Source organism: Erythrolamprus reginae, chromosome Z, assembly GCF_031021105.1.
Source record: "Erythrolamprus reginae isolate rEryReg1 chromosome Z, rEryReg1.hap1, whole genome shotgun sequence".
NCBI classification, from domain to species: Eukaryota; Metazoa; Chordata; class Lepidosauria; order Squamata; family Dipsadidae; genus Erythrolamprus; species Erythrolamprus reginae.
Window position 1 is genome coordinate 152,637,808 of NC_091963.1, and position 23,743 is coordinate 152,661,550.

The 23,743-nt window shown below is 61.7% G+C and overlaps 1 protein-coding gene across 5 annotated transcripts; it reads right to left on the reverse strand.

Moving 5' to 3' along the window:
* Positions 1 to 119: 119 nt before the first annotated feature.
* MINK1 (misshapen like kinase 1) lies at positions 120 to 23,497 on the reverse strand. Of its 5 annotated transcripts, none has more exons than XM_070727674.1 (33): positions 23,354 to 23,497; positions 18,444 to 18,509; positions 14,267 to 14,323; positions 14,030 to 14,155; positions 13,826 to 13,936; positions 13,636 to 13,726; positions 11,454 to 11,584; positions 11,043 to 11,097; positions 10,869 to 10,947; positions 10,444 to 10,619; positions 10,273 to 10,342; positions 9,953 to 10,160; positions 9,741 to 9,857; positions 9,547 to 9,633; positions 9,244 to 9,429; positions 8,970 to 9,143; positions 8,435 to 8,635; positions 8,094 to 8,191; positions 7,297 to 7,409; positions 6,277 to 6,365; positions 5,962 to 5,985; positions 5,461 to 5,636; positions 5,263 to 5,377; positions 4,654 to 4,797; positions 4,303 to 4,414; positions 3,793 to 3,951; positions 3,582 to 3,725; positions 3,358 to 3,492; positions 2,542 to 2,642; positions 2,287 to 2,436; positions 2,014 to 2,173; positions 1,401 to 1,540; positions 120 to 1,248 (listed from the first exon to the last, which is right to left on the reverse strand). In XM_070727674.1, exons 1-33 carry the CDS (start codon positions 23,408 to 23,410, stop codon positions 1,165 to 1,167), a joined length of 3,936 nt encoding a protein of 1,311 aa, XP_070583775.1. In that variant the 5' UTR covers positions 23,411 to 23,497; the 3' UTR covers positions 120 to 1,164. The 5 variants fall into 5 exon arrangements, with proteins under 5 accessions (XP_070583775.1, XP_070583773.1, XP_070583774.1 ...); XM_070727672.1 differs by having other exon boundaries at positions 8,435 to 8,695; XM_070727673.1 differs by lacking the exon at positions 5,962 to 5,985 and having other exon boundaries at positions 8,435 to 8,695.
* Positions 23,498 to 23,743: the final 246 nt, after the last annotated feature.

Sequence of the window (23,743 nt, forward strand, 5' to 3'; positions counted from 1 at the left end):
CTGCCCCATTGAGGATTGAGAGGGAGGACCCTCCCCCCAGGGCAACAAAGCCGACCCCTCCCCTCCTGACCCCCCCTCCCCCCCTTTCTCGCTGCACAGAAAGAGCCAGAGCCCCCACAGAGGGAGAATTTTGGTTCTTTATCGAGAGATGAAATGCCAAGGCCACCACTGATCCCTTGGGAGGGGGGAAGGGGAGGGGGGGGTCCCTTTTCCACAGAGAGGTCGGGGGGGGGGATTATATACAAATGCAAGCAAAAACTGCACGAGAGAGAGAAAAGAACCGAGTTGCGCACAGGAGCCGCCTGTCCTGCCTCTGCGCTGCTGGCGGCCACCGGAGAGTTGAGCCCCCCTGTGTGTGGAAGCGCCCCAAGCCCAGCCATGAAGGGGGGGAGGGGGGGGCGGCAAAAGCAGAGAGGGCTTCTGCCTGGGGGGTGGGAGAGGAGGAGGAGGGGGGGAAGGCGGCCCAGGCCTTGGGGGGGGGGTGCCCCCTGCCCAACCTGATGAGCTGGGCCGTTAAAGTGCTTCATTAGTGAATTACAATAAGTCGCCATTACAAAAGGAATAATTAAAGCAAAATATACACAGCTCTCAAGGTGGGAGAGAGGAGATTCCAGGTACACATCCAGGTGGAGCTCAACCTTGGGGGAGGGGGGCTGGCGGAGGGGGGGCGGGTGTGGGGAGGGCCCAGAGAAAGGCAGAAGGAACGGGAGATCCCCAGAAGGGAGTGGAAGTGGGTTTGTCTCGTCCTCTTCGTCCTCGTTTACCGCCCCTGGGGGGAGGGTCTTCCTCCAGTTCAAAACAGCCTCTCTGTATGGGGGTGGGGGGTCACAAGGGAGGGGCTGTGACTGAGACCCCCCTCCCCCCACCTCCCTGGGGGATAGGGAAGTGGGGGGAAGCCGGCCTGGTGGTTGGAAGAGGTGGGTGTGGGCAGCGGGGGTCTCCTTAGCTCTCCCCCCTTAGGAGGGGAGACTTAGCTCATCTGGAGGGCTGAAAGAAGCCCCCCCCTTTAGAAGCGGACCCTCCCCTGGGCTTTCTAGAGCCCCCTAAGGAGGGGAGACTTAGCTAAGCCTAAGCCCCCCCTCCGCAGAAGCTGCTGCCCACCCACCCTCCCCTGGGCCTTCTGGAGCCGGGTGGGGCCGAACCGGACGGGGGGGGGTCCTTCCTTCACCAGTTCATGATGCAGTTGCGGTTGAGGGTCATGAAGTAGACTTGGCTGCTGCCGCCCGAGCGCACCGAGGCGAAGAACACCTGCAGAGGGGGAGGGGCGGCGGGTGAGAGAAGGCGGGCCCGGGGGAGGGGAGAGGGCGGCCCCCACCTGGCCCTGCAGGGCAAGCAAGAGCCTCCCCCCTCCTCATGTGGGGGGGTCCTGGCCGGGCTCAGCGCCCCCCCACAGGACCCACCTTGTCGTTGCGTTCGCACAGGAACTTCAGCCGCTGTGCCCGCTTGTGCATGAAGACGCCGTCCAGGTGCCCGGTCTCCACCGAGCGGATCTCAATGGCCTTCTCGCCCCAGCCCATGATCTGGTTGGAGCAGATGTACGCTGGGGAGGGAAAGGGGGGGAGAGCGGCTCCGGTGATGCTCAACAGCCCAGGGTGGGGGGTGGGGAGTCAACGGTCTTATGCCAGCAGCCCCCCCCCCCCCCCGAGAGAGGCGCCATGCAATGGAACAAATATTTCAGGAAAGATCAGATTCAGCCGAGTGGGGCAATCTACAGGGCTGCATTTGGCAGAGCTGATTGGGTGGGGGGCGATAAGTGGCTGTGTCCTGGGGGCGGGAGGGGCAGAAAAGACGGGGGACGAGGCAGGGGGGAGGCAGAGGGGGCGCAAAGCACCTCCGGTTGCGCTCCCGCACTTCTTGGGGCTGCTCACCGCCTGGCCCAGCTTCACGGACCACGACTGCAGAGCGAAGGGCCCCCAAGCGACGTCTCTAACCTGGCAGGCCCTCCAGTTGGGGCATTTGTGCTGGGATTTTCCGTAGCCCCCGTCCCAGCCCAACCCCCCCGACAAAGCTCACCGACAGAGGTGGGCATCTCTCCCCACTGGAGGACCACGTCCTTGATGATGCGGCCGAAGGTGTTGACGTAGACGCCCTCGTCCTCGTAGCACAGGAGCATCTCCATCCCGTCCGTGTTGGGCAGGAAGACAATGGCGTGTGGGGTGATCTGGGACTGGATCTGCGGGCCCAGAAGGAGCAACCGACATCTCCACCTGGCCTCGGGCAAGGCAGCGGGGGCGGGGGGCAGAAACAGGGACTGGACTCTTCTGAAGGGCTCTTGCCCACACTCACGTGGACCGGGATGTAGATGTCGTAGTTGTTCCCCGAATCCACGTCAATGGCGTGGAAGCCGGCACAGGAGCCGTAGATGACCTTCAGCCGCTGGCCTTCCTCCACGGTCAGCTCCACCAGCAGCGGCCGATGCGGCAGGTCTGCGAAGGACTGCAGGGCACCCACAGGGCAGAGGGAGGATTTTGATTACTCAGCAAAGCAGCCTGGGGATGTTTGCAAAGGGCACCCCCAGCCCCTCTGCCCACCGCCTGGTACCTTGAAGGCCATGAACTTGTGGTAAGGCTTGGGGGCCCAGGCGTAGACCTCCACAGAGCTCTTCAGCGCAATGACCAGGAACTTGATCCGCTCGTACTTCACTGCAAGTGACAGTGAGCCCTATTAGGGCCAGACCCACAGGGGGACTCTTTGCACTCCCCCCAACTGTCCCTGTTGCTTAGAGGGCAGCAGGGATCAGGGGTCTCTCTCCACTGTAGGATACGGGGTTTTTTTCTTGAGGGAAGGCCGCCTGTCAAGCTGCTGCAGGATCTATGGAAGATTGTAGGAACTTGGGAGGGGTGAATACCAGGAGGGAACAGATGCCACCACCGGGCCCCAAGTGAGGAAAGGTCTGCCACGCTGGCACAATCCGAGTGGGCAAGGAGAGAAGTTTCTGGGTGAGTGGGTGGGGACAAGGGATGTGAACTTTCAACCAGGTGGGAAACTCAGGTGGCTCCGGCAATAAATTGGACCGTTGAGAAGCACTTTTGACTCGGACTCTGATTTAGTTCGGATGCTACGTGGACCCTTGACACCCGGGAATGAATTGAGCATCTGTTCCTGACAAACGCCCCCCCCCCAGCTGCATCTCCTTTAAACTCCATCCCCAGGTGTGCCTCAGATTCAGGCTTCCCGGCGCAGGTGCCAGGATGGCTCCGGCAATGAATCGGAGCGTTGAGGAGCATTTTTGATTTTGAGACTCTGATTTAGTTCGGACGTTATCTGGACCCTCGACACCTGATGCCCTTCACATTGAGTCCCCAACAAGGCGCCTTTTGCCAACCCTGTAACCCTGTAACCCAGCCCCCTGCTCACCCACACGGTAGTGAATGCAGCCCTCCATGTCGCCCACGGTGGTCCAGCCCTGCTTCTTCTCCACTTCGGGGTCGTTGTGCAAAATCTTGTTACGCAGCCAGGAGAGGTAATAGACGCGCAGCTTGTTCCTCTTTCCTAGAGAGGAAGGGAAGAATACCGGAAGGGGTCACGGCGAGGAAGGGGAAGTGAGGGCCTGACAGGGTTCCCCGTCTCACGCCCCTGACCTGAGATGGTGGTCAAGAGGTTGAGACCCTCCAGGACGTCCATCTGTTGGAAGCGTCGCCGGTTGATGAGGCTGTACACCTTGCCCTGCCCACTGCGGTCCAGCAGCATCAGCCCGTTCTCGGTGCCCACCAGCAAGTTGACCCCTGCGGGGGAAGGAGATGAGCGTCCTGCCCCGTCAGCTCCCCTCCCCCCCCACCGTCCGGCTCTCACCCCAGAGGGCCGCGCAGAGGATCTCCGAGTTGAAGCGCTTCTTGTACTTGCGGATCTCTGGCGTGTCGCTGTGGGGCCGCGTATTGGTGGGGTTGACGTTGACCACGGAACCCTTCCGGGCCTCCAGCTGCAGCTGCTCCAGCCGCCCAGGGTCGAACGCTGCCAGCCAGGGGGGCCAAGGGGAAAAGCTCAGCGGGTCCCCAGTGGAGGGCCGTCCACCCACCCACCCATCCACGGGGCAGGTGGCCCTGGACAGGTCATTGATGGTGGGTTTTGTGGCCAGGCAGCTGCCCGAGGTCCTCAGCTGAGACACCTCAGGGTACACATGGAGCGGAAACTACCAGGGAGACCTACCAGCCAGCGGGCACAGGCCTTTCACGGCCGTTCAGGCACCGAGCCCGCCCTTCAGCGCTCCGGCAGATCCAGAAGGAATCCCTGGTCAGCCTGGCCCGAGTGGCCCAAGCAGCCCCCTCTTCTCCCTGCCCAGGAAGCCCCTCCGCCACCACTCACCAGTGATGGGAATGGTGTCTCCTCCGCCAGGGGAGCTTTGGTAGATGCCCAGGTCCACAAACATGGTGAAGGAGCTCTTGCCAGGGGCCTTGACAAGCCCCCGCGACTGGTACTGCAGGCAGGAGAGGGGAGGGGGAAGACGGCAAGTGTGTGTGTGTGTGTGTGAGAGAGAGACAGTGGCGCTCCCAGAGGGCAGAGCAGCTCACACGCCCTGCACACAATTGCCCGTGACCCTGGGGGCAGCTGATGCCATGGGCCCCAGCCAGAGCCCCTGTGAGGCCATGACTGTGACAGGTGAACCGTGGCTCTGCCCCTCCCGCAGCCCCTGGGAGGGGGCCCCTCCCCACTCACGTCAGTGGCCGCGTCCTTGGCGGGGGAGGAGGACCCGTTGCTGCTTTTGGCTTCAGTGGGCGAGTGACTGGGCTGGACCACGTCAGGCAAGTTGGTGTAGCCGTTGCTGTCACTGTGCAGAAGGCCACGTTCCTCCTCGGGGGTCTGGGGGGGGGGGGGAGAAATAGGGGTCGGGCCAAACGTGCGGTATCCCCCTCACCTCCCTGACCAACAAGGACCGGACGCCCACTGCCTGCAGCACAGTGAATGTCGTGACCAGCAGTCGTGTCCTGTTCAGCTGCGGGAAGGGCCTTGGGGTGGGGGGAGAAGAGGAAGAAGGCCGCCCTGGCTGGTCAGGTGGGATCGTCAGAAGACTGACCAGGTTTCATCCAAGTGGCGGCTCCTCTGGCTGCCTGTCCGGCTGGGTCTGCCTGAAGGGCAGGGGGCCGAGGAGGCTGCCCACGGGCGCTCCTTGAGCAGGACAAAATTCGGGTGGGTGCCGCTGATGAAAGGGCGTGAAAGCGCTGGAAGGGCCCAACCCCTGCCCCTCCCCCCCGGCTGCCCAGAACGTGGCTGTGAGAGGAGAGTGAGGGGTCCGAGGTTGGGGGGCACGGCTGGCCCCCGGCTCACCCTCTGTACCAGCATGGTGCCCTCGCCGTAGGAGCTCTCGGAGCCCCCGCTGCCGCCCGTCAAGTCCTCCACATCGTGGACCACCATGGTGCTGACCGAGTCCGTGTCGCCATCCCTGCAGGGGCGAAAGCCAGCTGGAGCCTCAGGGAGGGGCCGGAAGAGACCCAGGGGAAGGCCGAGCGCCCCCCAGCACCTCACCTGGCCCCAGGAGTGCTCGTGCCGGGCTCGGAGCGCTCCCCGTCGCCCCCCTCCTCGTCCTCGTCCTCGTCCTCCTCGCTGGAGTCCACCTCTTCGCTGGAGGACGAGTAGTCGAGGGCCTTCTTGAGCGGCTTGGGGGCCGCCTCCTCCGGACGCTCCTTCAACAGGACGAAATTCTAGGGGGGGAGGGAGGGTCCGCCCATTGATAAAAGGGCAAGACCTTTGGGGGTGCTGGGAGGGCCCAATCCCCCCCCCCCAGTTGCCAAGAATGTGGCTGCGAGAACAGAGGATACAACCGCCCCTCTGTGTTGTGGGGGGCAGGAACAGGGGCGCGGCTGGCTGCCCCCTCCTCCCCAGCACCCCCGGGACCCCTTCCCAGCAGGACGAAGGACACAAAGGAGAGAAGAAGGGGGGGGGCAGGCTGGAAGGGAGGGAAATAAAGTGGGGACTGGGGAGGGGGCAGCAGGTGTGTGTGTAGGGGGGGAGGGAGGGGGCACTAACCTCACCAATTGCCCGCTTATAGCTCTGAGTCATGCAGAAGGAAAAAGAAAGAGAGAAAGAAAGAGAGAGGGAAAGAAAGAGAGAAAGGGGAGGGAGAGGAAAATATTAGGCTGCCCCTGGGACATAGCCTGCCCCCCACCTCCCCCCCAAGCCCCCCTTCTGCATTTCCACCCCTTCTTGGCACAACCCCCCCAATTCCTCTGGCTGCCCCAGGCCCCCTCCCATCTGGGGGGGGGGCTTTCCTGGCAGGGCTGCTCCTTGGGGGCCCTTGCCTGCCCTCCCCCTCCTAAGCCCCTCCCTCCTCTTGCTACTCACTGCTGGCCGCCCCGGCCGCGAGCGATGGTCCTCCGCTTTGGCCTTCCTCCCTTGGGGCAGGATGGGGGACCCTTCCAGCTTCAGGGGGGCTGCAGGAGAGACGGGGGAGGCAGGGTGGAAGGGAGGTCAGGTTGGGCCTCCGGGAGGCTGACCCAATGACCCAAAGTCCCCTATTTCAAGGTAAAAAAAGTCACTCTATATTGGCATAAGCAGCACACAAGGAAAAGCGGATTTGAAGGGCAAGAAAAAGGGAGCTGTTGTTTCTCTATCGGAACTCGGCCTAATTGGTTATTGATAACAGAGTCTATTGACCATTCAAGAGAATAAAGCAGCTGACCGGAATGTCGGACACAAACCACCCAGGAGTGAATGTCTTTCATTGAGGCAGGAATCGTGTTTCTGGAGCCTTTTTCAAGCACCCCCCACTCTAAAACCTCTTCCATTGAACGGCGTTGAAACCCCCACACCCAATTACCCAAAATCCTTTGCCTTTATTCTGCCTGGAAGTGACATCACACCCCAGAGAGGATAAGGCTGTACGCTTATTTCCTTTTACTATGCAAGTATTACTATTATTACTATTATTAATTATGAATTAGATTTGCATGCTGGCTCCCCCATTGTCCTCTCGCCTTTTCAATGACCTTCAATAACCTCCTATATATAGCGAGGGTCCATCCGCTGACTATCCACTCTCCTGTCTTCCTCACCCTCTGACTGGGGCCACTCCCCCATTGTCACTTCAGCCCCCTCTAGTGGTTCCTCGGGTTCACGCAGGTCACTTTCTCCCTCACTCTCTCTCGCTCTCTGCTACCCCCCTGGCCCAGGGTGCAGAGGGGCCTGGCTCATCCCCCCCAGAGGTGGACATGGGGGGCTCACAACAGGCACAGCCAGGGGGCACGAAGGGGGAAGAAACCACGCAATGGATGGGAAGAATTGCCCAGCGCTCTTTCGGGGTCCTGCGCCATACACCCCCCCCCGGGCCCCCCTCCAAGACACCGTCCCCCAGTCTCGCCCCACCTGGCACGCGGTTGCGCTCCAGGGATCCGGCCTGAGGCAGGTTGGCGGCCGCTGACTGCAGCAGGCTGTCCCCTCGCTCCCAGCCGGGGTCGCTCCTCCGGAGATCGGGGTTGCTGCCAGAAAGGAGGGAGACGCTGTGCTCAGACCGGCGTCCCCAGCCCCCCCCCCGGCCCAGCAGTGGCGGCAGCAGCAGCAGTAGCAGCGGGGGCCTTTGAGCCCCTCCCCAGGCAGGAGAAACACCAGCAAGCCAACCAGCAGCCTCGGCAGCGGAAGATCCATTACCTACTGGTGTTTGGCCCGGGAGGGGTCCGGCCGGCAGGTACGGGGAGAGGAGGGGCCGGCAAAGGGTTCCCCCCCTGGGGGCCCCCTCTCCAGCCGGCTCTGCATGTGGATGTGCCACGCAGACTTGCTACGGGGCCTGTGGAGGGGAGCACAAGGCGTCATGGGCTGCCTGGGGCAGGGAGGGATCCAGAGGCCCCTTCTGCCTCCGTGGCCGGGGGGGGGGGGGGGTGAGCTCCCGAGCCCTCCAGCCCCACGCCTGCCCTTCCCCCCTCTGAAGCTGGGTCTCTCTCCAGCTGCCTCCCACCCAACCACGGGGCAATGCCTCCCAGCTGCCCACGACTGGCTTCTGCCGCCCAGTCCGACTTTCTCCCGCAGCCTGTCCAGGGGAGGGGAGGGGAGGGACCCCACCAGAGGCTTGATGGGCATCCGGGGGGCGGGATTCCGAGCAAGGGGCTTCTGGCCTCCCCTCCCACTCCCCCACTCCCAATAGGAACGTCAGAGGCAGGACTACCCACCTGGCTCGGACAGCGTGGACCGGCCGTGTGCTGCTGCTTCTGCTGGTCACACCGCTGGTGTTGAGGGCGGTTGCTATGGAGGACGTCCGCTGGGGCACCTGGGGAAAAGGAAAGGATGAGGGGGGGGGGTGTTTCCCTGCTGAACGGCATCATTCCACCCCCTTCCTCTGGGCCGCCCTTCTCTGCCCCCCAGGGTGCCCCCTCACGCGACCACCAGGGCTCACGGCCAGCCCTGCCCAGGCGACAGGAAGGGGGATGAGGCAGGGGGTGTCGAGGATCCATGGTGGGGGTCTCTCCCCCCCAAGTCCTTACGGCCGTCCACCCGTCCCCCAACAGATTACCTGGGGCGGGGCATTGGGGTCCATTTTGACCCAAGGTCCTCGCTGGTCAGCGTTGGGCCGGGACGGCTGTGGGGCAGGCCCCTCAGAGGTGGGGTCAGAGTTCTGCCGGATCATGCCCCCGCGAGGAGGGGGCGGGGCGGAGGAGGCGGAGTCATGGACAGGGAAGGCAGCCATGTCCTTGCTGGGCTGGTCCTGCAGCGACTGGGAGCGAGGGACGGGGGCAGCGTATGGTTTGAGCGGGACGCGGTGGGCCAGGTGGCTCTGTGGAGGGAGAGGCCGTGCGCAGGGGTCACAACCCAACCCCTCCCACACTCTCTGGGCCGGGGTGTGCGTGTGTGTGCATGTGTCTCCCCAGGGCTCTCTTCTCTGGAGGCACACGGGGGGGGGGGTCCCAGCCTCCTGCTCTGGCCACTGGCAGGGGGCGAGGGGGGGCAGCTGATGGGAGAAGCAGCCGATGGGAGAAGCAGCTGGGATAGCGGCGTGGGGAGGGGGGGAGATGGTGGGGGAGGGAGGGAGAGGGAGGGAGGGGGCCCACCTTGTGCTGCCCCTCCTGGGGCTCGACAGGGCGCTGCATGGGGGGCGTCTGCGAGGACGAAGTGAGGGACCCCGACTCGGCACAGGGCTGGGGGGCCGCATCCGGCCCGGGGGCTCCCAGCTTGGCCTTGGCTGCCGGCGACGGAGAGCTCTCCTTGTTGACCCGCTCCTCCACCTGCCGGGGGTGTGTGCGAAACTGAGCCGGCCTGCCCACTGCGCCCCCCCCCGTGCCCCCCCGTCCCTTCCTGCCCAGGACAAGGGCTGAGGGGAGGTACCTCGCGGGCCCAGGGGGGCTTCTCGGGGGCGGCTGCGCTGCTGCGGCTGTGGTGGTAGAGGGGCTTCGGCGGCGGCTGCTGCTGCTGCTGCTGCTGCAGGGACTTGAGGTAGGCGTGTTCCTGCTGGAGCTGCCTCTGCAGACGCTCCGACTGACGCTGCTCCTCCAGCTGCTTCCGCTTGTACTCCTGCAGGGGCCAGGAGGGGAGGGTTGCTGGGGCTGGGTATGGGGGGCGAGGGCTGTGGCTGCCCAGCCCGGCAGGCATCGTCCTCCCTTGACCGCCACCCCGGCCGGCCGGCCTCACCAGCAGCAGGGCCTGTTCCTGCAGGAGCTGCTGCTGCAGGATCTCCAACTGCCTCTGCTCCTCCTCCAGCTTGTGCCTGATGTACTCCTGGTGGGGAGGGGGTGGAGGGGGAAGTGAGGAAGGGCCGCAGCAGCACAGCCCCCTTGCCTCCTGCAGAGAAGCAGGGAGGCCCCACTGGCAATCCCCTCCCCTACCTGTTCCCGCTCCGCCTGCCGGCGCTCCTCCTCCCGGCGCATCACTTGCAGGTCCTCCAGGCGCCGTTGGTGCTCTTTGCCCTGGAGCTTCCGCTGCTCCCGCTCTCGCCGTTGCTGCTGCAGACGGACAGACAGGGCGACGCGGGTGGCTCAGTGGGCACAGAGGGCCAGGCTCTCGACACTGCCAGGGCCAGCTCTGGGATGTGCCTCACCTCTTCCACCCGCCGTCGCTCTTCCTTCTGTTCCTCGATGCGCCGCTGGCGCTGGTGCAGCAGGTGCTTGATGTGGGCCTCGGAGTCGCGGTGCTGGGCAGCCAGCTGTTGCTGCAGCTTCAGAGCCTCCGAGTTGCTCTTGTTCTCCTGCTGCAGCCGCAGGAATTCCCTCCTCAGGGTGGACTCCCCCGGGACGTTCATGATGGAGCTGTGGGCCGGGGAGGAGTAGAGGGGGGAGGGGGGCTTAGCCAGCTGCCAACAGGCATGGGGCTGCCCAGTGAGGGTCAGAAGTAGCGGGCTCCACCCTCTGCGCTCCGTACCTCGGCTCTCCTTCCTCACCGCGCCCATCGTCCTCTTCCTCGCTGCCGCTGTACTCGTACTCCGTCTCGTCTGCCGGAGGGAATAGCAAGGGGTGGCCCAGTGCGGACCCAGACACCCCCCCGGACCCCACCCACCCTGGGCCTGCAGTCAGCCCCTCCCACCTCACTTACCCTTCTCCCCCCTCTTCTTGCGGGTGCGGTCAATGTGGTCCTTGAGCTGGATGCGGACCTGCCGCTCGGTGGGCTGGTCGCGGATAAAAGGGAACTTGAGCAGCTGCTCCGTGGGAGGCCGGTTGGGGTAGGCTTTGATCAGGCAGTTGTCAATGAAGTCAATGAACTTCTTGGACCTGACCCATGGCGGGAGGAACGGGCTGTGGTTGCACTGCTCCCCAACACCAACACCCCATGGCCCGAGGGGCAGGCTGGCACCCGCGAGCCCAACCCGGCCATTCCCAGAGTCCGAGAGCAAGTGGGGCGGCCCTGCTGGAAGGCTCTTGGCCTGACCCTGTGGCGACAGAGGCCTCCCCCTGCCACAGGTGGCACTCCCCCACCCCTTCAGGACCGTGCCCCGTCCACTGCCCACAGGGAGGACGTACCACTTCTTGGACTTCAGCTTGGGCGGAGGGTTGCGTGGAATGAGGAAGAGCGCACGCATGGGGTGCATGTCGCACAGGGCTGCAAGAGGAGGAGAGGTGAGCAGAGCCGGGGCTGACGGGACCCGTCCCTCCCTAGAGAATCCCCTGCCCCAATATGCCGATGCGGGCACTCACGGGGGGCCCCTTCGGCCATCTCAATGGCAGTTATCCCCAGGGACCAGATGTCGCTCTGCAGAGAGGGAAGAGGAGGGAGGGGGAGAGAGAGGGGGGATATCAGACCTGCTCCAATTTGCTCCTGTCGTTAAGAGAGACCCTCGACTCCACTCGTAGCGAAAGGCAGGCCGCCACAGGTATAGACCCAAGGGGTTCACAGTACGGCAAAGCCACAGCTGAAGCTCGCGCACCAAACTTCCCTGCTTTCTCTTCTCACAGCTCCTCCTCTCCTTCCTACTCCCTTATTGTCCAACTAGATCTCAATACACTGTTGAGGGTCTGGCAGGTGAGTTCCAGCTTTGACCTCAAGGTGGTGAGCCTCCTCCTACCCCACCCTGGGCCTCTCTCGCTTGGGGGTTCCGTGAGACCTACTCTGTAGTCATACGTGGCGTCGGGGTTTTCATCGCAGGCGATCACCTCCGGCGCCATCCAGTAAGGGGTACCAATGAACGTGTTCCGACGCCCCACCGTGCGGTCCAGCTGGGCACTGACCCCAAAGTCAACTGCAGAAAGCCAGAGATATAACAAGAGCCGCTTCATCCACGGGACCCCACAATTCCTAGGAGCCCCCTGCGAGGAGCCCTGTTGGGTGAGACCCCAGCCCAACGAGGCTCTCCTCTCCCGGAGGGCCCATTGGGGGGCTGCAGGGGCCCCCAACAGTCCAGAAATCTGCAGGAGGCCAGATGAGGGGGGAAGCGTGTCCAACTGGCTGGTCTCCAGGCCACGGCGACCACCACAGTGCGACGCAGACGAACCGAGGGAGCTGGGTGCCTGCTGCCTGACTGGAGGCTGGTCTGCCTCGGTTTCCTGGCTGGCAGGAGCCACAACACCAAGGCCAAGGAAGGGGGAGGAGGGTTGGTGTGATTGTTCGTGTGGCCCTCGAAGGTCAGGTTCCCTGGGGCTCCACCCGAGGCTCCCAAGACCTGGCAGAGGCTTTGCCCACTTACACCCTCCGTCAGGTTGAGGGTGGCCAGCCAACGCCTAGACCCGTGATGGCGAACCTATGGCACACCTGCCACAGGGGCACGCAGAGATGTATGTGGGGCACGCCAGGCTTTGTCCTGTGTGTGTACTGGCCAGCGGATCTCTGGCCTTCCAAAGGGGGGAGGGGGCCTCCAGAGTCTGCGGATGGCGAAAAACGGACACAGGTTATACCTTAGTTCAGAGACAAACTTCCGGTAGGCCTGTTAGACCGTTTTGTACCCTCCACAGGCTTCAGGAAATGGCCCAACAGGCCTATGGGACACCCAAGGGCTTTAGCGAGGCCTCCGCGTATGCGTGCAGTAGTAGGGGGCGGTGGGGCTGTATGCGCACATGCACAAAGGGAGGGCATTGCATTTTGGGTGGGGGCACACGTGGGAATGCTATCGCGCGCATGTAGGCCCTTTTGACACCCGAGCAAAAAAAAGGTTTGTCGTCACTGATATCGGCAGTGCCAAAGGAGCCAAGCGGAGCCAAAACTGCTGCAGGAACGGAGGGCCCAGCGGTCAGCCAGCCTGATATGGTGGCATCAGCTCTCCGCAGAACGGGTGGGTCGGGGCCAAGGCTCTAAGCTGCACGGCGTGCGTGTGAGTAGAAAATGGCATGCAGCAGCGTCCAACTGCCGTGCCCCGTTCTGTAATATCAGAGGCTGCGCAGCTGCATGGCCGCACAACTGACTAGAGAATGGTGCGCAGCAGTTTCCAATCTTAGAGGGATCATTGGTTGGGGGCCTGTGAGCTTTTGGGGTCTGAAGGTTCCAGATTTTATCCTCCGCATGGGGCTCCCTTGGGGAAAAAGCCGGAACCTTCGGGGGTGTGAAATGACACATCCCTCTGTGTCTGTCTGTCTGTATGTATCTCTCTCTCTCTCTGAGCCCTGGTGGGACAATGGTTAGAGTGGAGCACTGCAGGCTCCTTCAGCTAACCACTAGCTATGCGCCAAGACAAATCCCTTAGGTGTCCAATCACACTTGACCAATAAAGAATTCAATTCTATTCTATAGTTCAGCAGTTCAGATCTCAGCCTTCTGTCCTTCTGACGTGGGTAAAATGAGGCCCCAGAGCGCTGGAGGCAAGGGGCTGGTTCTGCCCACTGATCAGAGGGGGCTGTCAGAGCTACGTCAAGCGGCATTTCAGTCTAAATGCTAACGCTGTCAACAGGGGCTCCAACACTAAGGTGAGCAATGCCTGGAAGCCAGAACAGAGGTAGAAGTGAGGAGCAAGCACAATATTAGCAGGCACATGTCAGTTAATTCAACAGAATAAAGGCAGGAATTGGCGGGAAAGATTAAGGGCTGAAAGACAGCATCATACAATGGTTACAGTGCAGCACTTGTAAACTATTTCAGCTGACTGAGAGCTGAAGTTCAGCAGTTCAAATCTCACCACTGGCTCAAGGTTGACTCAGCCGTCTGTCCTTCCGAGGAGGGGGGGCAAATAAGGACCCAGATTGTTGGGGGCAAATAGGCTGGGTCTTTAAACCGCTTAGAGAGGGCTGGAAAAGCACCACAAAGTGGAATACACGTGCTATAGTTGTTCCAGAGACCCCTCAGGGGAGTCCGCAGCCCACCTACCCAGCTTCACTTCGGCGTTCTCCGTCAGCAAAACGTTCTGGCCCTTGATGTCTCGGTGGATGACTTTGTGCGCGTGGAGGTGAGCCAGTCCCTGGGGGGGGGGGAAGAGGCGGGAGGTCACACTTTGTGCAAGTGGGGAGGGGGCCCATCTGGAAGATGCTCTCTGCCCCGGCCCCTCCCTCTTCCTCACCCGCAAGATCTCCCGGCAGATGTACGCGATGCAATCTTCCTTCAGCGCGTTGCCCTTCGTGTTCTTCACCAGATCCGTCACGGAACCTGCACCGCAAAACTCCATCACCAGCTGGGGGAAAAGGGGGCAGGGGAGGTCAGGGCTGCAAACGACGGGAGCTCGGTCGGCTGGCTGCTCTCGGGAAGCCCCCTCCCCTGGCCTCACCCAGAGCTGGTCGTCGTTCCCGGGGGGGCTCTTCTTCACAAAGGCCCCGTAGTAGGTGGCGATGTTGCGGTGGTGGGAGTACTTCTTCAGCATGTTGATCTCCTGCTTGATCTCCCCCTCTTCGTCCTTTCAGGGAGGGAGGGGAGGCCGGGTCAGAGGGGACAGCCCAGCCCCCCGCCCAGCGTGGGCCCGGCAATCCGTCCCCGCCCACCTTCCGTCCCCCAGACAGAGGCCTACCTCAGTAACGTCCATGACTTTGATGGCGGCCAACTGCCCGGTCTTAACATGGCGGCCCTGGCAGAGGAGGAAGAGGAGGGAGTCAGCCGGTGGCCCTCTGCCTCTCGAGGCAGCCTGCCCAGCCCTCCTTCCACCCTGGGGGTTGTTGTGAGCGCTCCGTCATGTCAGATCCTGAGGAGGATGAGGCAGGCCCCTCTGGATACCCCAGGCCAGGAAGCGAGAGAGAAAGTGACCTGCGTGAACCCGAGGGACCACTAGAGGGAGCTGCTGTGACAATGGGGGAGCGACCCCAGTCGGAGGATGAGGAAAGTCAGGGGATGGACCCTCGCTATAGGAGACTTCTGAGAAGGCGCGAGGAGTTGCAGAGTGAAAGGAAACAAGCGCACAGCCTTCTCCCCTTTGGGGTGCGATGCCGCTTCCAGGCATTTTGAGTAATTGGGTGTGGGGTTTCAACGCCGTTCCATGGAAGAGGTTTTAGAGTAGGGGGTGCTTGAAAAAGGCTTCAAAGACATGATTCCTGCCTCACTAAAAGACATTCACTCCTGGGTGGTTTGTGTCCGGGATTTCTGTGAGCTGGTTTATGCTCTTGAATGGGAAATGGACTCTGGAAGGCCATGAGGCCGAGCTGGCCCTTATCCCAGACTTAGAAACATAGAAGACTGACGGCAGAAAAAGACCTCATGGTCCATCTCGTCTGCCCTTATACTATTTCCTGTATTTTATCTTACAATGGATATATGTTTATCCCAGGCATGTTTAAATTCAGTTACTATGGATTTACCAACCACGTCTGCTGGAAGTTTGTTCCAAGGATCTACTACTCTTTCAGTAAAATAATATTTTCTCATGTGGCTTCTGATTTTCCCCCCAACTAACTTCAGATTGTGTCCCCTTGTTCTTGTGTTCACTTTCCTATTAAAAACACTTCCCTCCTGAAACTAATTTAACCCTTTAATATATTTAAATGTTTCGATCATGTCCCCCCTTTTCCTTCTGTCCTCCAGACTATACAGATTGAGTTCATGAAGTCTTTCCTGATACGTTTTATGCTTAAGACCTTCCACCATTCTTGTAGCCCGTCTTTGGACCCGTTCAATTTTGTCAATATCTTTTTGTAGGTGAGGTCTCCAGAATTGAACACAGTATTATTCCAAATGGGGTCTCACCAGCACTCTATATAAGGGGATCACAGTCTCCCTCTTCCTGCTTGTTATACCTCTAGCTATGCAGCCAAGCATCCTACTTGCTTTCCCTACCGCCTGACTGCACTGTTCACCCATTTTGAGGCTGTCAGAAATCACTACCCCTAAATCCTTCTCTTCTGAAGTTTTTGCTAACATAGAATTCCCAATGCAATACTCAGATTGAGGATTCCTTTTCCCCAAGTGCATTATTTTACATTTGGAAACATTAAACTGCAGTTTCCATTGCTTTGACCATTTATCTAGTAAAGCTAAATCATTTACCATATTACAGACGCCTCCAGGAATATCAACCCTATTGCCCACTTTAGAGTCATCGGCAATTAGGCAAACCTTCCCTACCAAACCTTCCCCTATGTCACTCACAAACATATTAAAAAGAATAGGACCCAGAACAGACCCTTGTGGCACACCGCTTGTAACCTGTCTCTGCTCAGAATACTTGCCATTAACAATAACTCTCTGATGTCTATGCTTCAGCCAGCTGCAAATCCATTGAACTATCCAGGGATTAAGTCCAATCTTCACTAATTTATCTATCAGCTCTTTATGTGGAACCGTATCAAAGGCTTTGCTGAAGTCCAGGTAGGCAATATCCACGGCACCACCTTTGTTGATGTTTCACTCTGGAGAGAGGGGTCACTCCCTTTTCCTTGCCATTCAAATGTGCTTTTAGTTGTGTGTTGCTTTTATCAATAAAGAGAGTGATTTTACCATGAAATACGGGACCTTTGAGTCGGGGGCCATGCACAGAACAGGGATCACCATGGGTTTAGCCCAGAAGCCTTGTGGAAAGCGTGGGCCCTCCTGGGCAGGGGGTACTCCTGCTCTGGTCCCCCACGGCCCGATCAACTGGCTCGATCTTGGAGGTGGCTGCTTGCAGCCCCCGGGCCTGCGTGGACCCCCCTGTACTGGGGGTCCCAAGAGCTGGTTCCGAGCTCCTCCTTTCCTCTTCCATCTGCCTGCCACTCCCAGGTCTTTTATCCACCCAACTGCCCGTTACTGACTCTGCTGCGGACAGCTTCTTGGGCTCAGCCGCACACAAGGATCAGCTGTTCTGGGCTCTGGCACTTTGGGCCACTAGAGGGAGCCGAGGAGCCCTCCTGGCCTGGCGCTCTGTTCCTGCTACCCACCACCAAGGCCGCCCCTCGCCATCCAGGAGGGGGCTCCGCCTCTTTCGGTGTGGATAGGATTGGCCGAGGCACCACTGGCACCGGGAAGGAGGCTGGCAGGGAGGGAGGGAGTCGCTCATGCCCTGGTCACCTCAAGGCTGGACTACTGCAACGCTCTCTACGTGGGGCTGACTTTGAAGAGTGTTCAGAGACTGCAAATCGGGGGCCCCCCCAGCCAAGCCCATGTGTCTCTCCAACACCCCAGACGGCACTGGCTGCCGATTGGTTCCTAGGCACAATTTAGTAATGGCCTATAAAGCCCCACATGGCATCGGGCCAGAATACTTGTGGGACCACCTGCTGCCGCACGAGCCCCAGTGACCGGTCAGGTCCCACAGAGTCGGCCTTCTCGGGGTCCTGTCAACTGGACAATGTCGCTTGGTGGACCCTAGGGGAAGAGCCTTCTCTGTGGGGGCCCCAGCCCTCTGGAATCAGCTCCCCTCCCGGAGATTCACACTGCCCCCACCCTCCTCGCCTTCTGCAAGAGCCTAAAGACCCCTCTGTGCCACCAGGCGTGGGGCCATTATATCTCAGGCCCTATGACCGTTGTCTGAATGGGTGTGGTTGATGTTAACCTATCTGGGGATTTTAGATTGTTTGATGTAATTAATTGGATTAACTACTGCATTCTGCTATTCTTTAGATGTTGTAAGGCGCCCCAGGTCCTTGGGGAGGGGCAGCATATATAGCCAATCAATCAATCAATCAAATATGCCCACCCAACCGGACCCCAGTCTGTGGGCACCATGGGAATCCTGCTGACACCAAGGCCAACCCCCCCCCCAATGTTTCTGGGCGGGGGGCAGAAAGTGGGAGGCGCCCCCTCCCCCAACCAGCACCGCTGGGCAGCCGCCATGCTCAGTTCCCCCCCCCACCAGTTGGAGGAGTTGGGCCACCAGGGGGCGATTTTCCAGAACAGCCCCCCCCCCTGCCCTCAGCCGCGTGCTGCCATTGTCTCCTGTGCCATGCAGCCTGGCGTGGGCAGCTGTTGCCTGGCAACCGCCTTCCGCTTCCTTTCAAGGGGACCAGCACCGAAAAGCCCCCCCCCTCCCCGGGAAGTGAGAAGAGAGCGATCTGGTACACCTCCCCCCTGCCCCCCCCACCTCCCTGGCACAGAAGGGGGGAGGGCTGCAGCCGGTCCCCAACCCCCCCATCTTCTCAACAGAGCCCCTCCCCTCCACCCCCATCACACACCGCCTGATGTCCCCCCCTGCAGAGCCCTTCATAGGGAGGGGGTGACTTGCTCATCTCTCCCCCACCCTCTATAAAGATGGGAGGGAGAAATTAGGCCTCCACAGGGTCTTGAGGCTGGGAGTCTGCTTCTGCCATGGGGGGCTGTCAGCGAGGGGGGGTCTCTCCCCCCACCCTCTGGCCCCCTGGACTGCTCAGTTGAGGCTGAAGGGGGGGGAGACCTCCTAGGTGACTTCCCCGCCCAGCTTCTTACAAGTGAGCCAGTCTGCACTCCCCCCCACCCCCCAATAACCAGGAGCCCCCTTCCTCTGGCCCCCTCGACCACAGCCCCCACCGGGCCCTTGATTCTGTCCTGGCATCCTGGGGGAAGCTGGGAGGGGGGAGGCTGCGCCATGGATGCTGGGAAGGGGCTCAGGACTTACAGGCAAGGAAGGCCCCCCAGGACCCCAGCAGGGCTCCTGCCTGCCCCCCCCCCCGGGGTCCCATGAAGAGGCCGTGAGCAGCCCCCCACCACCAGGCAGCCAAGGAGAGAAGTGGGGCACAACGGGTCCTTGGCACCAGACCGTCAGCAACCCGGACCGTGAAATGTCCCCCCCACCCCCGGTCACTCACCTTGTAGACCTGCCCGTAGGTCCCATTGCCCACCACTTCCACCAGCTCAAATATCCCGGCTGGATCCTGCGGAGGGAAGAAGGGGGCCGGTGAGAGCTGCCTGGAGGCCCACACAACGGGCCAGGGGAGGGTCTCGGGTGGGCCTGGGTCTGTGGGAGCCCCCCAAATGAAATGCCCATGGTGGCTGGCACCCTGGCACAAGACGTGGGTGGGGGTGGGTGGGTGGGTGTGCCAGGGGAGGCGAGACAGCGATGAGCTCCCTACGCAAGACCCCCTACCCGAGTCTTGGCTTAAGAGACCTGGCTAGTTCACAAGACCCCTGCCCCATACCCACCCACACCTGGGCTACCTGCAGAGGCCCCTCCTGTGTAGGGCCGACACACCTGAGCAAGTGAGGCCAGTTCTGGGCGGGGCTCAAAAGATGGGCTGGCCAGAAGCGGCCGGGCACCTCTGTTGCCCTAGAAGGGGGCTGCCCCAAAGCAGCCACTGTCTATCTCTCAGCCCCAAAGTTAGTTCTGCCCCCCCTCCACCTGGGCATCCCTCCACCCCCTGTCCTGCAACCCCAATTTTCCTCCCGCTGCACCTTGGCCCCGTTTCCTCCAGGCTCCGCTTGCCCCTCCCCATGGTCCCCCCCCTGCACAACTGCCCCACTTTTTTTCGGGCATCCTTGGCAGAGGAGCACTGCCTAAAATCTAGGGTAGCAGCAGCCGGCTATATCGGAGGGCTGGGTCCCCCAGGACTGGTATTAATAGCTCCTCATTAAAAGGGAGGGAGGGGGGCGGCTGGCGTGACCCCAATCCAGGCTCCCTGAAAAGGTGGGGCCGGGCCTCTCGCCCACTGCTGCAGATGAGGGGGGGGCGCCTGCGCAGCCACAGCCTGGCCCCATGCGCCCCCCCCACTTCAGGATGGGTGCTGGGCAGGAAGACGTAGAAATGAAACCTGAACTTTTTTGTTAGGAATAACAGGTGAAAATTGGGGGGGGGGGGCGGATGAATTGTTTCTAGCCCTCCACATAACGACAGCAGCGACAACAGCGCTTGCACAACGATGGAAAAGCAAAAGTGGCCCATGGAGGAAGAAAGAATCGAAATAAATCGCATCGTGCGCAGAAACGGAGAGTTCAGCCCAAGAAATAAAACAATACAGAGAAAAATACAAATATCAGGTAACAGGGGAACTGTCAAAATGTCAGAGAACCCGTCACAAGAACTGTCAAAATGTCAGAGAACCCGTCACAAGAACTGTCAAAATGTCAGAGAACCCGTCACACGAAGAAAGTCAGACGATGCACCAGAATAAGATCTTTGCTGAAACTCCGTGTAGACAGTATATATATATATATATATGTAAGTATAATTTATGTCACATTAGATTTGTACTACGGGCAGGTCACAAAAGGTCCAACTTTTATTTTAATGCTTTTTTCCTCCTTTTGTGTTTGATTGTTTGTGTTTTGTGTGTTTAAATAAAGTTCACTTTCATTATTATTATTATTATTATTATTATTATTTTCAAAAAAGAGAAGGCTGCTGGGCCTCGGGGCTGAGCAGGTGGGCTGGAAAGGGGGGGGCACGAGGGTCCCGTCGTGGCTGCTGGCTGTGGATCATGGGCCACGGAGAGACCCCCTGCGACCGATTAAGGGAGACAACCCCCCCTCCAGCTGGTCTATGGCCCAAGGGGTCTCCCCTCCCAGGACACAGATGGGATGGGGGGTGCCCCCTCTTCTGTACGGGAACCCCCACTGGAAGGGAGCCTTTCTGTGGGGTGCAGTGGCTTCTGTGACATCCCCCCTGAACCCACAACGCCAGCCCAGTACCCTCTGTCCTGGGGGGGGCATCAGGACAATGCAGTGGGGCTGATCCAGGCCCCAAGAAGGAAGAGAGCCCCCCCACCCCCCCACAAAGCCCAGGCCTCTCTGCAAAGTGGTTCATAAGACGCCCCCCCTTCCCCTGAGCCCCTCCCAAGGTAAAAGAGACCTAAAGCACAAGGGGGAGGGGAGGCTGAGGGTTATGTTGTGGGGGGGTGGAGGTGGGAGAGCTGGGGGGGGATGAAGGAAGACGGGGGGGGGGGGAAACATGGGCCCATGCCTAACATAGAGTGGTGGGGGGCTGGAAGCTCCTGGAGACAAGACAGAACCGCCCCTCCCACTTCGCCTGGGTCTCTGGCAGCCCCCCCCCCCCAAAAAAAATTCCTATGCAAGCAGACCTCCCACCCCCAGCAGCCCATAGACCCCTTCCAAGTCATCCAGGCCTTCTTGGGGGGGGGGGGGAATGACTCCCTGGCAGTCATCTTGGGCAGGGGGGGCAGAGGGAGGCGACCTTTGCTCCCCAAAGTGGGCAGGGCCAGATGCACACCCCCCCGGCCCTGCCACCCCCCCCCAGGCAAGCTCTCCTGGGCTGCCCCCTCCTCTCTTCCCAGGCTGGCTGCCCCTTCTGATATGGGGGGGGGGCTTTCCAGAGAGGCTGCTGATCATGCCGAGGGGGGGGGGAGAGCATGCCAGCCTCCGCCCCCACTGAGGCTGCCTTCGTTGCCATGGCAGCCTCCTTGAAATTGGGGGGGGGCAACTGAGGCTGGCCACTGGAGCTAGGCTGCCATAGGAAGAGCCCCATGAGGTCCCCCCCAGCCCCCTCCATTTTCCCATGGAGAGAAGGGAGGGGTGGGCTTCCCACCCGCCTGCCCCCCTCCGGCACCCCTGTGGGACCCTCCCAGCTCGGTCTCCAGGGAAGACCCCACAGATGCCCCCCAGGCCCTTGTTGCCAACCCCGGCCAGGCCCTTGGGGCGGGGGGTGGGGGAGAGGAAGGGAAGTCCCGCAAAGGTTGGGGGAGGGGAGGGAGAAGCCCCCTGGGAGTCCCAGCCGGCCTCATCCCCCCCACCCCCATTGCACCAGGAGCAGACAGAAGAAGGCCCTTCCGAGGGCCCTGCGAGGGAAACGTTCGGCCTGCGAGAGGCTCCCGGCAACGGTGCTTAGCTGCCCCGACCTCCAAACTCAGGGAAGGGAACGGGAGGGGAGGGAGGGAGAAAGAATGGAAGGAAGGAAGGAAGGAAGGAAGGAAGGAAGGAAGGGGGCTGGGGGAGAGAAGGGAGAGGGAGGGGACGGAAGAAGGCCTCCTTCACTTGGTGGGACAAACCGATGCCGACAGGGGCAGCCTTGTCCAGGAGGGTCAAGCCAGAGGGCACAAAGGGGCCCAGAGGAGCCCAACCCCCCCCGCCTGACCTGGGACTGGGCTCCCCCCCATTTGAGCCTCTTCCTAGTGGGGCCTCCCCCCCCCTCCCTCCCCCCACCAGGTGTTTATTCACCCCCCAGGCCGGGAGAGAGAGACGGAAAAGCCGGTCTGGCCAGGTCCACCCAGGTCGACAAAGGAAGGGGCCCCACCCTCCGTGGCACCTCAGGCGGGGGGGGGGAGCCCAAAACAAGACCAGCGGCCCTGTGGCAGCTGCCATTTCTGCCCCACCCCCCGGTCTGGCTCCCCTGCTGCCAACAAGGGGGTGGGCCCCTTGGAGCTCCCCTGGGGTCTTCTCCCAAGCCCCCCCCCCGGACAGGAGTGGGACCCCCAGCAGGGAGACTCACCCCTGCCCCCCCCCAGCTGCACGATCGCTTGGGTGCTGGGCTTGGTGGTGTGCTGTCCGGAGGGCAGCCTCTCCCCTCCCCCCTCCCTCAGATGGTGGCCGGGTGGGGGGTGGGGGTGTTGGGAGCGTAGGCAAGCACGAAAGGGGGAGGGGGCGCTTGTGCTTCAATTAAGGCCAACATGCTGCAGTCAACAAGTTCTCCCTAGCAACAAGCGGGCAGGGTGGCACGGGGGGGGCTTCTCAGCCAGAGGGAGGGGGGCAGGCGGTGGCAGCACCCCCCCAAAGCCACCCAGCAGAGCCAAACAGGGGCAGAGAGGAGGGGAGCAGCCTGACCCCCAGCGCTGGGGAGACGCAGCATCTCCTCTCCGCCCCCAGGTGAGCCCCCCCCAGCTTCCATCAGAAAGCAGGTGCACCCCCCCCCCTGCCTAATTAATAGGAGAGGAAATTTCCATCCGTGGCCATTTAATCAGGCCAGGAGCACAAAGCAAAGGGGGGGGGGTCCCTCTTGGGGCAGCAGAGCAGAGCAGAGGGAGGGAGGGGAGGCTGAGCCCCTCCCCAGCAGGGATGCAGGCACACTCGCACATAGAGGGAGGGAGGGAGGGAGGGAGGGAGGGAGGGGGGCATTCCTGGACAATCTGGAGGGTCCAAAGGGGCAGCAGAGAAGGCCTCTCACCCTGCAGAAGCAGACGGGGTGGGGAGCACTGTGGAAGCCTCAAGGCACAAGACCCCCCCCATGAAGAGTTGGGGCTGCCTCCACTTCCTTTAAGCCAGGCAGGCCCTGGGTACCCTACTCGCTGGAGGGGGGAGAGATTAGCAGACCCCCCTCCCTTAATAGTTGGACCCTGCCTGCTGAAAGAGGATTCTTGGGGCAGGGGATCAGTCCCCACCACTGCCCCTCCCTCCCTCCCTCCCTCTCCCCTCCCACGCTGGCTCCAGGGGGCTCCCGGCCTGCCAAGAAAGACCCTGCCGCCCCTGCCTGCAAGTCACCGAGGGTCTCCTTCACGGGGTCCGACCCCCGGGCAACCCCTCCCCCGTAAGAGCCCCCCCTTCAGCCAGCAGGGAGGGAGGGGGCAGGGGCTGCCGCGGGGGGGGGGCTCCTCGGGGTTGCATCGCCGCCTCCAGCCTTTCGCCCTCCACACCCCCCCACCGGGAACCGAAAGGGGGGTCGTCGGGGTTTCCCCCCGGGGGGGCAATGGAACGTGGCTATTTATAGACGCTGCTCTGGCTGAGCCCCCCCAAGACAGCCGCCCTTCCAGGCCCCGCGGGGGGAGCGATTCTCTTTTGGGGGGGGCTTCGGGGGAGTCATGGGGGGGGCAGGCGGCCCACTCACTCACTCACTCACCCGCAGGGCGGAGAGGTCGATGTCGTCGAGGCTGCGGGCGGGGGCCGGGTCGGCCATGGCGGCGGCGGCGGCGTCCTCCTCCCCGCTCGGCTACGGGCCCATCGCGCTGCCCGAGCGAGCGAACCTCCCTCCGACCCGCCGCCCGCCCGCCCGCCTCTCCGAACTCGGCGGCGGCGCCCTGAAAAGAGACGGCCCGCCGCACTGCGCAGGCGCGGGGCACCGGCGGGGGCGGAGCTGCGCCGTCGCCCGCCTTGCCTCCTCCTCCGAAGCTAGAGGACGAGAGCGGGCATGCGTGGAATCGTCCGGGTGCCGTGCGGCGGAAGGAGCGGCTCCGGGGCGCTTCCGGCGGAAGCCAGCTGTCGGTGAGGGGGAGAGGCGCAGCGGTTGCAC

What these genes read in the sequence shown, in the direction of transcription:
- MINK1 (XM_070727672.1), bottom strand. Translation starts at nt 23,410, where the DNA reads ATGGCCGACCCGGCCCCCGCCCGCAGCCTCGACGACATCGACCTCTCC. An exon ending in AGCGACGGCGGGTGGAAGAG is followed by an intron (nt 9,858 to 9,952) that starts GTGAGGCACATC and finishes GTCCGTCTGCAG; the next exon opens with CAGCAACGGCGAGAGCGGGA. An exon ending in CTGCATTCACTACCGTGTGG is followed by an intron (nt 2,643 to 3,357) that starts GTGAGCAGGGGG and finishes TGTCACTTGCAG; the next exon opens with TGAAGTACGAGCGGATCAAG.